This window comes from Dromiciops gliroides, chromosome 2 (genome assembly GCF_019393635.1).
Source record: "Dromiciops gliroides isolate mDroGli1 chromosome 2, mDroGli1.pri, whole genome shotgun sequence".
Taxonomy (NCBI): Eukaryota; Metazoa; Chordata; class Mammalia; order Microbiotheria; family Microbiotheriidae; genus Dromiciops; species Dromiciops gliroides.
Genome location: NC_057862.1, coordinates 81,779,429 through 81,792,965, shown reverse-complemented (window position 1 = coordinate 81,792,965; position 13,537 = coordinate 81,779,429). Strand labels below are relative to the sequence as shown.

General features: G+C 39.6%; 1 protein-coding gene across 19 annotated transcripts in view; it reads right to left on the bottom strand.

Annotated features, from left to right (window-relative positions):
* Positions 1-6,232: 6,232 nt before the first annotated feature.
* The window catches only part of CPEB3 (cytoplasmic polyadenylation element binding protein 3), a 256,089-nt gene continuing 248,784 nt past the window's right edge, over positions 6,233-13,537 (bottom strand). For all 19 annotated transcript variants that reach the window (XM_043987657.1, XM_043987655.1, XM_043987641.1 and 16 more), the window contains one exon: positions 6,233-12,073. In XM_043987657.1, the coding sequence (XP_043843592.1) occupies positions 11,846-12,073 (228 nt within the window). In that variant the 3' untranslated portion in view covers positions 6,233-11,845. The remainder of the gene's footprint in view (positions 12,074-13,537) is intronic.

The following is a 13,537-nucleotide window of genomic DNA, read 5'->3' as shown; positions in this document are numbered from 1 at the left end:
TGCTGATCCTCTCTCCCCCTTGTTTGGTCATGAACTCTTTCCCTTTCCATAGATCTGAAAGGAAATTTCTGTGTTGTTCCACTAATTTATCATGTGACCATTTATATCTAAGTTGTGAATGCAATTGGCGTTAATCTTGGGACATAATGTGAGGCATTGGTCTAAGCCCAATGTTCCCTAAAGAGTTCATGAATAGATTTCAGGGAGGTTGTGAATTTGGGTGGAGAAAAATTATATCTTTATTTCAATATAATTGCTTTCATTATTTTGGGCATTTAAAAACATTATTCTGAGAAGGGTTCCATAGTTTTTATCAGGCCACCAAAGAGGTCCATGACATAAAAAAGGTGAAGAACCCTGGTATAACCCTATTTTTTTTTTCCAAACTGCTTTCCAGTTTTTTCAGTAGTTTTTGTCTAATAGTGAGTCCTTTCTGCAGTAGCTGGGTCTGTTAAGGGCTAAAATTCTAGCTAAACTGTCTAAAATATCTAATGAGTGGTCGCCAATAAATTATAAGCTTTAGCAAGAGTTAGACTTTTAAGCATTTATTAAGGAGAATAAGAATTTGGTAAAGAGAGAGAGAAAGGCCTAGATTCCTATCTATTAAAGGGAGAGCGCATTTCTAGCTCCCTTCTCCGCCAGAGTCCAGAGGAAAGAAGAGCGAGCCTGAGCGCCAGTCTCTTCCTTCCTCCTCCCACTAGTCCGCGTCACTTCCTGAAGCCTGGTCTTGCCCTCAAAGACCTTTGCTTCATGGGCAGAACTCTTCTACAGTAAGTATCCAGCAGGTGGCGTCATTCCAATCGTTACAGGTCTTTGGATTTATTAAAAAGTAGGCTAGTAAGTTTGTTTGCATCTGGATGTTGTTTACCAAATCAGTGCCACTGATTCATTTTGATGATTACTGCTTTGTAGTAGAGTTTGGGAACTGATATTGTCAGGCCCCCTTCCTTCCCACTTAAAACATTTTCATTAATATTCTTGACCTTTTTTTCCTCCAGATTGAGTTATTTTTTCTAACTCTATAAAGTAATCTGCTAGCAATTTGACAAAGTACCGAATAACTATTTTAGGTAGTATTGCTATTTTTATTATATTGGCTTGGTCCAACCATTAGCAATCAATATCCCTCCAGTTATTTAGATGTCTATATTTTGCTAAGGACTTTTTTTTTTTGGCAGGGCAATTGGGTTGAAGTGACTTGCCCAGGGTCACACAGCTAGTAAGTGTCAAGTGTCTGAGGCCGGATTTGAACTCAGGTCCTTCTGACTCCAAGGATGATGCTCTATCCACTGCTACCTATCTGCCCCTACTGATATTATTCTTGATACTTTGTGACATTAGATAAATCACCACCTCTCTGCCCCTTTGTTTCTTCATCTGCAAGATGAGGATCATAAACACTTTTCTTTTCTTTCTTTCTTTTTTTTTTTAGTGAGGCAAGTGGGGTTAAGTGACTTGCCCAAGGTCACACAGCTAGTAAGTGTTCAATGTCTGAGGTCAGATTTGAACTCAGGTACTCCTGACTCCAGGGCTGGTGCTCTATCCACTGTGCCATCTAGCTGCCCCCATAAACACTTTTAAAAGAATGTGAAAACACATTGAAACTCTTAAAAGTAGTAAATAAATTAATGATATTAATAATAATAAAATGGTCAGACAACCGCTCAGGATAGAGCTGGAAGTCTTATAGGTAGTCAAAGAATAGAGAAGAGAATGGAATTAAAAAAAAAAATTCTCAATCTATTATTCCCTATTTGTCACTGATTCTGGCAAAATGGGCACTTACTCCATAAAGATACCTTGCAATTATTTTACTTGGCTCAATAGCCATAGATAGTCATTCACTCACTCTTTTGACTTCCACAGTTTCACAGCTTATCCTCTCTGTCTTTCCCTATGGTTATGCTTTTGGGAAATGTTACCCTCACAACATTTTTTTTTTTTAGGTGAGGGAGGGACAGCATAGTAACTGAAAGAGTAACAGTAAGTATAGTATGGAGTGGTAGAAAAAGTTGGAAGCCAGAGAAACTGAGTCTAAATCTCAGCTCTGCTAGTTATTAGCTTGGGGACTTTGGGAAAGTCACTTTACCATTTTTGAGTTTATTTCTTTTTTTTTTGTGGGGCAATGGGGGTTAAATGACTTGCCCAAGGTCACACAGCCAGTAAGTGTCGAGTGTCTGAGGCTGGATCCGAACTCAGGTCCTCCTGAATCCAGGGCCAGTGCCCTATCCACTGCACCACCTAGCTGCCCCCTTGTATCAGAGTCTTATAAATATTTAAGCTGGGACAAGTCACTTGACCTTTCTCACTCTGTTTCTGCATCTGTAAAATTGGGTTGTTGTGAGGATCAAATCACATGAGCTAATATGTATAAAGCATTTTGTAAACATCAAAGTGTTCTATGTATTAGCCATTATTATTATTAATAATAATCTAGGGAAGCTAGGTGGTGCAGTGGATAGAGCACCGGCCCTGGATTCAGGAGGATCTGAGTTCAAATCTGACCTCAGACACTTAATACTTACTAGCTGTGTGACCCTGGGCAAATCAAGCCCAATTGCCTCACACATACACACAAAAATAATAATAATCTAGGGGCAGCTAGGTGGAGCAGTGAATAAAGCACTGGCCCTGGATTCAGGAGGACCTGAGTTCAAATCTGGCCTCAGACACTTGATACTTACTAGCTGTGTGACCCTGGGCAAGTTTCTTAACCCTCATTGTCCCGCCCCCCCCCCAAAATGATAATCTTAAAGTTTAATACTAAAGATGGGAGTAGTATGTGGCACCAAGGTGTGGATTGGACTAGCTGACCTCTGGAGTTCATTCCTTCCATCTCTTTTGAATTTACTCATATTTTCTGGTAGTGATTTAAAAAGAGGCTTGGTAAGAGGCAAGATGGTGCAATGAAATGAGGACTGGACTGATAATCTGGAGATCCAGGTTCTAATCTTAATTCAAAATCACAGAATCTGAGAGTTGAAAGGGACGTTAGCCATCAAGTACAACCAACACATGAAAGGACTTTCTACAGTGCCATATCTGACAAGTGGTTGTCCACCCTGTGCCTGAAGACCTTAAAGGAGAGGGAACCTAGCAATTGCCATTTACTAGCTGTGATTTTAGGCAAGTCATTTAGCCACTGTGGTCCTCAGTTTCCTTATTTAGAATTGAGGGAATTAAAAGAGTAGATGACTGCTAAAATCCCATTCAAATGCTGCTAATTTCTGAGTCTATTCTAGCATTATAAGGAAAATAGAAGTACACAAAGCATGCTGGTCTTCTGGAAGAGGGTCCTGACTCAGCCAAGCCTTGAACTGGCAGCCAACAGCCCCCCTGGGGACTGGAGTCTTCACTATAAAAACAGAAACCTCAATTTCATTTGGTTTAAAGACATCCGATGGTTCCCTCATTAAAAGTGCCCTGAAGAGGATCTTTTTTTTTGGTCACCCTATATAGTCACAGTTCAACAAGTAAGTTGGACTACATGGCTGTTGAGGTTCTTTCCAACTTTCCAGTTCTGTAATTTTGTGAAGCTTCAAATCCTTCCAAGTGTGACAGAGTCTTACTGGTGGAAGGACCCCTCGAGGACATGAAGTCCAATCCTCTTGCTGTACAAATGAGTTACCTGAGGACCAGGGAAGTTCTGTGATTCACCCAAAGTAACACAGGAGCTGATCCATGATTTGAACCAAAGCTCTCTGACTCCGAATGGTCTCAGAAACAATTCAGACTCCTCCTGCCCTAGAACTAAACATGCATTATTGGTCTTCATGGGAAGGATGTGGCTTCAGCCTCCATATTTGTATCTTGAGGCTGGCTACACATTTCTCTCATGCTGAAGATGAGTTCATCTTATTCCTTCCCCCTCAACAGCTCCAGGACCACAATGAGCATCTTCTACATGTGTTATTTTTGCTTTTACCAAAGGAAGGAAGCTGACTTCAACAATGTCTACTACAAACATGGGTCCCAGCAACAGGAACTCCCTGATTTGGGGAGTTTGTTTGATGGTGTTTGTTTCCTGGCCCATCCACGCCCACTCTATATTTCCCACACACAGCTGGAACCCATTTTGCTAAACATAGGCTGTTTTAGGTATCAGGTGAGTCTGACTGGACATAGAAAATGGTGCATATTGGGGAAGGAGTAGAGGAAGAACCTGTAAGAAGAGACTACTCTGCCTAAAGCGTGGTCTTTATTTTCATGGAATAGTCGAGATGGGACCATAGAGATTATCTAGTCAGATTTCTTCCATTTACAGATGAAGCAGATCTAGAAGGAAGCAATGACTTGCCCAAAATCACACAGCTGGGATTAGACTCTAGGTCTCTGGGCTCCCAGCCCAGTTGTTCTTTCCACTAACACTAGCTCATCTTATAGGCTTCACACATCCATTTTGAAAAGGTGAATATTTGAGTATCCTAAGGGTCTCTCTCCAGGTACAAAATAATATAGCACAATCATTCCTTTTTCCACCACCTCCTGAATAGTATCTTGAGACTCCCACTGCTGAATTAATTAAAAGGAACTGTAATCCTACTTTTGGCTTCTTCCCCAAACTCTCCCAGCTCCACAGTAAGGAGAAAAGTCAAGACCTCTGCACCATAGCCAGGGGCTATTCAGGGTGAAGGGGGAAGGAAGGAAGGAGAGGGAGGGAGGGAGGGAAAGAAAGGAAATATTCATTTTTTCATCACTTCAGAGTGGGCATTTGCTAAGCTTATGGAATTTAGAACTGGGAGGTCAGAGATCATCTAGTCTCTCCTGCCCCCATTTTACAGAGGAGGAAACTAAAGGCCAGAGAAGTAAAGTGACTCACCCAACAGGATAATAAGGACTCATACTCAGATCCCGAGATTCCAAATTCATGACCTTTTCTACTATGCCTCTCCCAATAGATTCTTCAATGAATGTACCTCATCTGGGGACTTCTTTCTTCAAACCTTTCAGTAATTTTGGTACTAGCAGAGTGAATCATTGCTACATGGCAGGTACGTCAGAGGACTAAAATGATTGAAGAAAGATCTCTGTTCTACTGTCTATAGACTTCTGCAGATCTTGTGCTTGGGGGGAAGAAGGAGGGAGGGGGAAGAGAGCATGAGCAGGCAGCATTGCCGGGTTAGTTTTTTAGGAGAAACAAAAATCATCCTACCACCTCTTAGGTTAATCCTCTCCGAACTGGACAACACCCCGTTTCCCATTTTTCTGTCTGGAATGTTAGACAAACCCTCTTTAGGGTTTCCTTCTTTCTCAATTCATGAATGGTGCGAACCAACTTCAGTGTTTAGGAACAAGAGCTAGTCAGACGTAGTCACAAGGGTTTCTTTGCATTTTTCTATTCTGTGTTTTGTGTTCCCCAATATTGTTAAACTATGAAGGTATTAAAGGTGTTTGAGGGGGCTCAGGCTAACAGCCCAAGGGCTTTCTACCTTAGCAGAATGTCTTGCTCTCCAATGGATTCTTCCACGCCCTCTTCCAGTCAACCAATTGGGCAAGAGTGAAACCTCAACTGATGGATACACCACCTTCAGAAGACTTATATGTACAAGCAGAGGCCTTAAAGACAATCTTCATTTCAGCTCAGAGAGAGAGAGGACAAGTCTTTGACCCTCCAACTCTCCGGCTAGCACACTAAAGGACTCAGACTGCTTTTTAGCAGGTAGCTCTCAAACCTGAGCGAGCATTAGAAGAGGATAATTTTTTTTTCATTTGAAAAGTCTTAAAAATAGGTAGTTGCTGTGATAAGAATGAAAGCACTCTGCATACTTAGAGTTTCAAAGCAAACATAGCTTAAAGTTTCGAGATTATTCCACTCTGTGAGTGCTGCTATGAGAAACTAGTTGTCTCGAAAGTTTCATATTGTGCACATCTTCACAGAATGGACGTCAGCACGGTCTGCCCTCTCCACTGTTTCTTCCACAGGGAGTATAGGTTTTCAGAATTCAGACATGCTCAATTTAACTTTTATTTTGAAGGAGGGAGAGTGGATTAATTGAGTCTCGGGGGCGGGGGGGGGGAGAAAAGTTGAAAGGGTTAGACTCACGTGTATGAGAGCTAGACAAAATCGATTTTGCTCTAGCTCACCCACTGAAAAGGGCTTCAGCCCCCCCCCCAATCAATCACATTAAAAAGAAAGTCAAAAATAGATCTTAAGAAAGGAAAGCCAAGTTTGTACTTTAGACTCTTCTTCAGAACATAGTTGGGGGCGGTGGCAAAGGATGACAAGTATCAATACTTCATACAACTAGATTTAATAAGTTGTTGTTACAGAAAAAATGAAGTCCAAACTACAAAGTTTAAGCAGCTGTAAGCATTAGCAGACTTGAGCTCCATGTTTCAGTCACAGTACTGCAGTTCCATACAAGCATTAGTCCGAGCCCAAAAGGCAGAAAGCTTAGTAAGGGTTACTAGCGAAAAACAATCTAAGAGACCAGGTAATAAAAGATATGATACATTGAAAATTAGTTGTTAGTTGGAAAACAAGTACAGAGATCTTAGCTGAGAACACTCTAAAAGTTAATGTCCATTGTTTTTGACAGCAAAAGTACAAACACCTAATACTTTATACCCCAATAGAACCACGTCCAGAAAAATATAATAGCCGAAGTGAATCCTGTATCAGCACCCAAGCTTCATGCTTGGTGGCTAAGAGTCCTCTTTGTATTATTTCAAATGTCCCAAGAATTACGCATCCACTTCCTGAACTGTTACCCATTTGGGGTATAGAGCGTGGCATCAGCAGTGATCAGAAAATACTCTGCGGTAAGATGGAACGCTAGAGAGGCTGAGATAGAGAAGAAGGTTCAGTTTAAAAAAAGAAGTAAAGACGGGTTAGTCAGACATATCATACAAACTAGTGTAAGAAGCAACAGTTGTACATATAAACCAGTTATAACAGAAGAGACATTTGTACTAGTCTGTGACTAATCTTTTCACTCAGACCTTGCAAGTAGAGATGTCACAATACTCAAAAGGTTAACATAGGAGCTTTTCCCATTTAAAAAGCCATGTTGTTGCTAATCTAAGAGATAAGAGGAAATTAGCAAAGTTATTTGCTAATTGCATAAATGTACTACATCTTGCTTTAGCCCATGCCTCACTAACAAGCTAAAAAAAAAAAAACACAAGATATAGGCAGAAATCTAAGCATAGTCTTTGTAACCACTAAGCGAGAAGTTTCCAATTTCCCCTCTTCTGTCCCTAACCACCACTTATTGGTAATTAATGTAAAATTCCGACCTGGATTCCCTAACTGGAGTCAAAATTTTACATTATGACTTGATCTAATCTATATATTATTTACAAAACTGAATACATAGAGCACACACAATAGCCCACTCTGGACATGGATTTCTCCAAGTTCCCTCTTGAATCCACTGCTACTGCATTGTAGGAGGTCATCCAACAACAGATAGAAACTAACTCATCTATCTAGAGCAAGTCATTGCATGCTCTGTTTACTCAACACCAATTTTCTAGTTTAAATAACATTTTTTTTCTGTTCAAATTTAAATCTCAGACCTAAGGGCCCCTGCTTTTAGCAGCAGAGTTTAAAAAGAGGGTCAATATTAGGGATTGGGGGGGGGTAGATGGGAGAGGAAAGATAGGGAGAGTCCCAGAAGAAGTGAGGAGGAGAAATCACTGTGTGGAGAAATGGGACAAATTGTTTATGTGGAGGAGAAAGCCTAAGATAACAAGACGGGAAAGCAGAAAGAACCTGAAATGGTTCAGAGACAGTGGTGCCAAGAGATGGCTGTTAGTGCCATCAACGGGAGGAAGGGGGTTTGGCTAGCAAATCTGAATTGCACAGAAATGGGTGTGAATTCAGCCCACTTCCTCCTCTGGACCATGGAGGCTGTCACCACTGGAAGCTTAAGTATAAGATCTGGCTTTGGGGAAAATGTTCATCCAGCTGGTAGCAAAGAACCATGGAGTCGGGGGTAGGGGGTGGTGGGGAGGAGCTCTGCCCCTGGGGGAAGGTTGGTTGGGGTGGGGACTTCCATAGGTTCATGCCACAGGACTGAGCTGGACTGGTGTTGGATATATCGACTGTGACCTCCTTGTGAACTGTACTGTGACATCCCTAGTCTCACCCTAAACCATTTTAATAAAGGAAAAGGCTTTTCAAAATATCACACGTTCTGCTCCATTCTGTCTTTTTATTGCCCAATCGTTCATTACATTTCCAGTCGCTTTACATAACCAGCCATTTATTCATTGTCACCTACTGTAAACCACTTCAGCAAGTTAATACAGAAAGCTTTGCATTTCAAAAAACTAGACACTTTAGTAACAATATTACAAAGGTTTTAGCTTCAAAAATAACCGAAAATGAAAAAAATAAACTTTTAAGGAATTAGCATCATAAAATTAATTTATTCCAAGTAAAAATACAAAATAATATTATGACATTGACCAGATATGAAAGTCCCTCCCAGAAACAACTCTATTAATGATTGAGAAAGCACTCTTTAAAGAAAATACGAAATAAAATGAAAAATATGTAAATATGTTTAATTTTTTTCTTAGCAAAAAATCTTTCTAAAAATAACAATGAAAATTTTTGTCTCAGTACAAAGGCTACATTACTATTGAAAAAATACCAGCATGAAGAAAAGGTACATATTTGACAGTAGAAAAATGATTTCAGTGAATCACAATGTCTAAAGTTTGCAATGAAAATAAATCTGCAATAAAGATTTATGCCTTTTTTCTTTTCTTTTTTTTTCTATTTTTTTATACAAACAGTACAAACAGTATTGCACATAACAACAAATAGTCGAGGTTAGGTTATAGCCTTCAAAAAAACGAGTTCAAGTCTCACCCCAAGGAATGGCCATGGGAGGCCTGGCTGACCAGGCGCTTCTCAGGCAGGTTACATACAGTTCAGAACACCTTTTGTGGATTTTTTTTAAAAAATAATTTTTTTTGAAGGACCCTCTCTTTTAATAGAACATTAACAACTGGGGGGGAGGGGCACACTTATTTACAAACAAAAGGGAACATGTTATAATTTAATAAACTAAAAAAGTTCTCTTTAAAAAAATACAAACAGAAGAACTCTTTCACAATTCTGGTCAGTCGTGCATAATCAATGCTTGATTAGAAATATACAAATTAAGGGAAAATATTTTTCACCGTCTATTCACAGCTCTCAGCACCAAATGGAGTTTGTTTTCAATCTATTCTCCACCACAATGTTGAATTCAACTCTATGCTGTCTGTCTTCTTCCAGCTTTCTCTCTGGTGGGGTGATTATAAGTATGCGAAAGAGGGGTATATCTTCAAAAAGTTTTGCTCCTTCCACACAACTAGGTAGGTTTCTGTAGGTTAGACAGGATCTTTAATATTATAGTTATAAAGCTCTAACTTCTTCATTTTCAAAAAAACCGCAAATAAGCATGAAAAAAATAAAGTTACCCATCTGTTAAATCATTTTTTTCTTGCAGAATTAAATTAATATATATTTTTTTCTGAATAAACTTACTTAGAAAATATCATTTTCTTTCCTATATTTCAAAATTGAGGTATTGCAAAGGATCATGTCAGCCAGAAAGCATGCCTTTTTCCTTAAAAAGAAAAAAAATCGCCAGCCAACTGTTGGAAACTTCTAGATACCAAAGGTAGTAAGTAGTGCATAACAAAAGGTCTCACAGATGAAAATAAACAAAAACAAAACCAAAAGATGACGTAGAAAACAACAACAACACACACACGCACGCACAAGCACCTGGGTCACAAAGAGCAATATTGCTCCAAAGCCCAGAAGTAACTTACACTCAGAAGGGAGAACTATAAGAAGCATTTGAAACGAATTTAAAAACAAACAAACAAAAACACTTTGTTTTTTCCTTTTAGAAAACAAACCATAACATGTAAACCAATAACCACAACTAAACATTGGAGGAAAAATAACAGCACAAAACCAAAATGCAACAAACTTCAGACAGAACAATGACATTACAGCGGCACATGCAACAACACAACTATGGAAAGTCTATTCTGCAGTGTCATAGCCAGTCAGATTGTCCCCAGAATCGCAACACATAGAAGGAAGAAGAGAAAACAAAGTTTACAGGTTTTCACAATCATCAGTACACTATGTGTGTCCAGATACGGCTTATCTGCAGCCCAGCAGTGCATGCTAAAAAAATGTCCACTGTGTTAGCAGGTCTAAATTGTATTCAAGCTTTGCAGGATCTGTTCGGGGAAGTAAGAAGTGAATTTCACAGCCAGAAACCCATCTCCTTCAATGCCAGCTTCCTTTGGGCGGACATTTCTTTAGCATCACCTTTTCCCCAACTTTCTGAAAATATGCCTAGTTTGTCAATCTGACAATTTAGCTCTATAGATTGTATATATATATATATATTCCTAGTGTATGTAAGCTAATATGAGCTCTTTGGTTTTCTGGACAAGGTCTGAAGCTATGTAAAATGGTACAAGCATTAGGAGATTGTAACTAAGAGCTCATGTTTTCATTAATATACCAGTTATGAACTGTCCAATTTGTTAATGTCTGACACAGTTAAGGTTGATCACAGTTAGACATAATCACTTTACTATATAAAATAAATTGCACAATATATATATTTATATATATGTATATATATATAACAGAGCACCGCAAAGTACTTCATCTACCATCCACAAATTTGCTTTAAGAATATCCTACATCTAGATTTAATAGTAGTTGTGATATAGGTCATTCTGTTAGGGGCTGTTCTTAATTTCTTAAGTATTCCTTTACAGAGGCATGCTTTCCTCCAGTCAACAACCAATTCTTTGGAGAAAAAAAAAAAAAGGAAAAAAAAAACACCCCCATACCATGGTGGTTGTGTTTTGTCTTTTTAAATGAGTATTTTGTAGCCTACATAGATTCTTAATTTGTGCACCGTGGGCAAGTTTTATACTAGACATTAGATATAAAATTTATTGCATGCAGCAACCTGATTAAGTAAACATGCAGTCAAAAGTATTGACCCTCCTTGGAAGCTTCCTGTATGTGCGGATCTCTCCTTCCATCAGTGGTCGCTATTTCTAACTCACAGGACGTGTGGTGTGGGTTTGTTTCATTCAATCGATACCCTAGCTTGAATAGAGTATTATGGTATTAACAATACCAATTTAATAGCAGCAAAAGCTATTGCAGCATACATTTATATAACACTAAAAGACCTAACCAAAATCTTCAGCAGAACAACAACAACAAAAAAAAGGTGGAAAGGGAGAAAAATAATAAAAGATACAGCTTATGAGGTAACATCCTTACAAGTCAAAATGGAGAGCAACTAAAGGCTTGTTTTTTCTTGAAGGGTTATTTTTTACTCTAAATGACCCAAACTAAGGATTGCTGAACATCAGTGAAGTTGTTGCTACATCTGCCACCTACTTTATGAGGATTACCTTTGGTGAGTCATTTTTTTCTAGGGGCAATGCTAAAGTTTCTGAAAATAAGTGCATGCTCTGGTTTCAAAAATAAGAACAATTAGAATTCTACAAAAGAAAATTGTCATCACAAACATCGGCCCGATGGAGGCCGATGAGAATGGCAGTCTACAAATTGTCACTAGTGACAAGTCTTGGGTTAAGAATTAAGGTACCAAGCAGACAATGGGGGAGCCAAAGTGCGAGCCAGGACAGTTACACTCTGCAGGTTTGCATTATACCGGACACTGAGTTCAGTAATATGACTGTAAATAATAATAATAAAAAAGACCCATTTCTTCTTTAAAGTCGAGAACGAATGCACACAGATTTCCAGAACACTCTAAGCCCAGAGGCAGCCGCTCTTTTCCCTCCAAGTTATCGACTCCAGTACTTGTGGCTGAGCTAGGTGCTGGACTCAGCTCCAGCGGAAGGGAACGTGACGGGGACGGTCTCCCCCTTCCTTCACCAGAGGCTTGTGGAACTCTCGCCCAGCTCGGGAGTGTATGCTGGCCCAACAGTATTCACAGTAATACTGCAAACAGGTGACGTTGGCACAGAAGAAGGGAGCAAACTTGCCACCGCAGCGGGTGCCCTGGCATTCATCGCACATCTGATCATCCAGTACGTATGGCTTCACCTCCACCTGGGACAGAGAAGGGAAGGGAGAATCAGTTCACACCCATGGTCTCGAGTTCCAGACACCAGCTACAGGACGTTCTTTCAGGTGATGCTGGCTAGAACTGGAAAAAAGACATGTCCCCTTCAGAGGCTGGAGGCAATTCCATTTCATTCCATAGGGCTGGGTCCACATCAAGACAAAAATGAAATAATCCCTGCATTCAAGGAGTGTACGAGTCAACTAGACTGTGAGCTCTTTGAGAGCAGGGGATGGTTTTTGTCTTTTTTTTTTTTTTTTGCCAGTGCTTAACACAATGCCTGGCATATAACCCAGTGTTCTATCCACTATCCCATCTATTTGCCTGTACCACCTTGGTGCCTAGGTGACTGACTAATTGAAATATTTCTTGAACATAGTAAACTGACCCATTGAACCACCAATGACTGACTGAGGATTGAAATACTTCTTGAATATAGTAAAAATAATTCACTGTAGTGTCGGGATAAAAAGTCCTGTAGGTTTCACCAGCTGTATAAACTTATATTTCTAATTTTAGTACACTATTATTTAGTAAACCAGTCTGTGTTCATTCCACCTGCACCTTTCTTGGTTTTATAGAAGTCTTACATAATAACCTGCATGAAACTTTAATCGTTCCCTGCTGAAGATCCTTTGGTTCTAGCCCTAGTTTGGCTATGTACTGGCTGAGTGACCTTGGGCAAGACCATTAGCCTCATGAGTCGAAATCTCCTCATCTGTAAGATGAGGATAATGGCACTTATCTTACAAGGTTGGTATAAACGTCAAATATGATGACACATGTAATGCATTTCGTAATCATAAAATGCTACATAATGGATCAAGCCATTTCTATTCTTCCTATGCTGTCCTCAGAAAAAGGCATTTAAGTATGCAGTGACAATGTGGTTGTCATCAAACTTCTGGTAGTATTGGACTCTGAATTTATCTTAAAAGCGATCACTCCCAGTGTTTTAAGCCTTGGTATTGCTGAATCTCTATTTCTGCTTTGGTCACTTTTAGGGATGCTTATCTCCTCACTAGCTCTGCTCTGGGTGGTTTTCTAAAGAAGCACAATACTTGGCAAAGAGTGGGCACATTATAAATGCTTATTGATTGCACGGATCTTCCATGGCCAATATTTGTTGGCAAAGCCAGCTGTTAATGGAGAGATTCTTGTCTTCAAACTGTGACATGTCTGCCCCAAATCTTTTGGTGGTGCCACAGGCCAATGGGCTTATCTTGGGCTTATGTAACCATATTTTTCATAGCATGATTTTTCTAGATTAATTGGATGATTGGTTTCAAACCCATGCTTCTAAGTGAGTTTGTCTCACTACGGTTTAAGTGAAGCAACATATACTTGAAGGTCAAGAGAAATTTTTCTCATCCTCAGGAATATAATCATTTTCATACCTGAGGGTGATGAGTCACTAACTCCTATTTGGAACCCTTTTTTCTTGGGGCGGG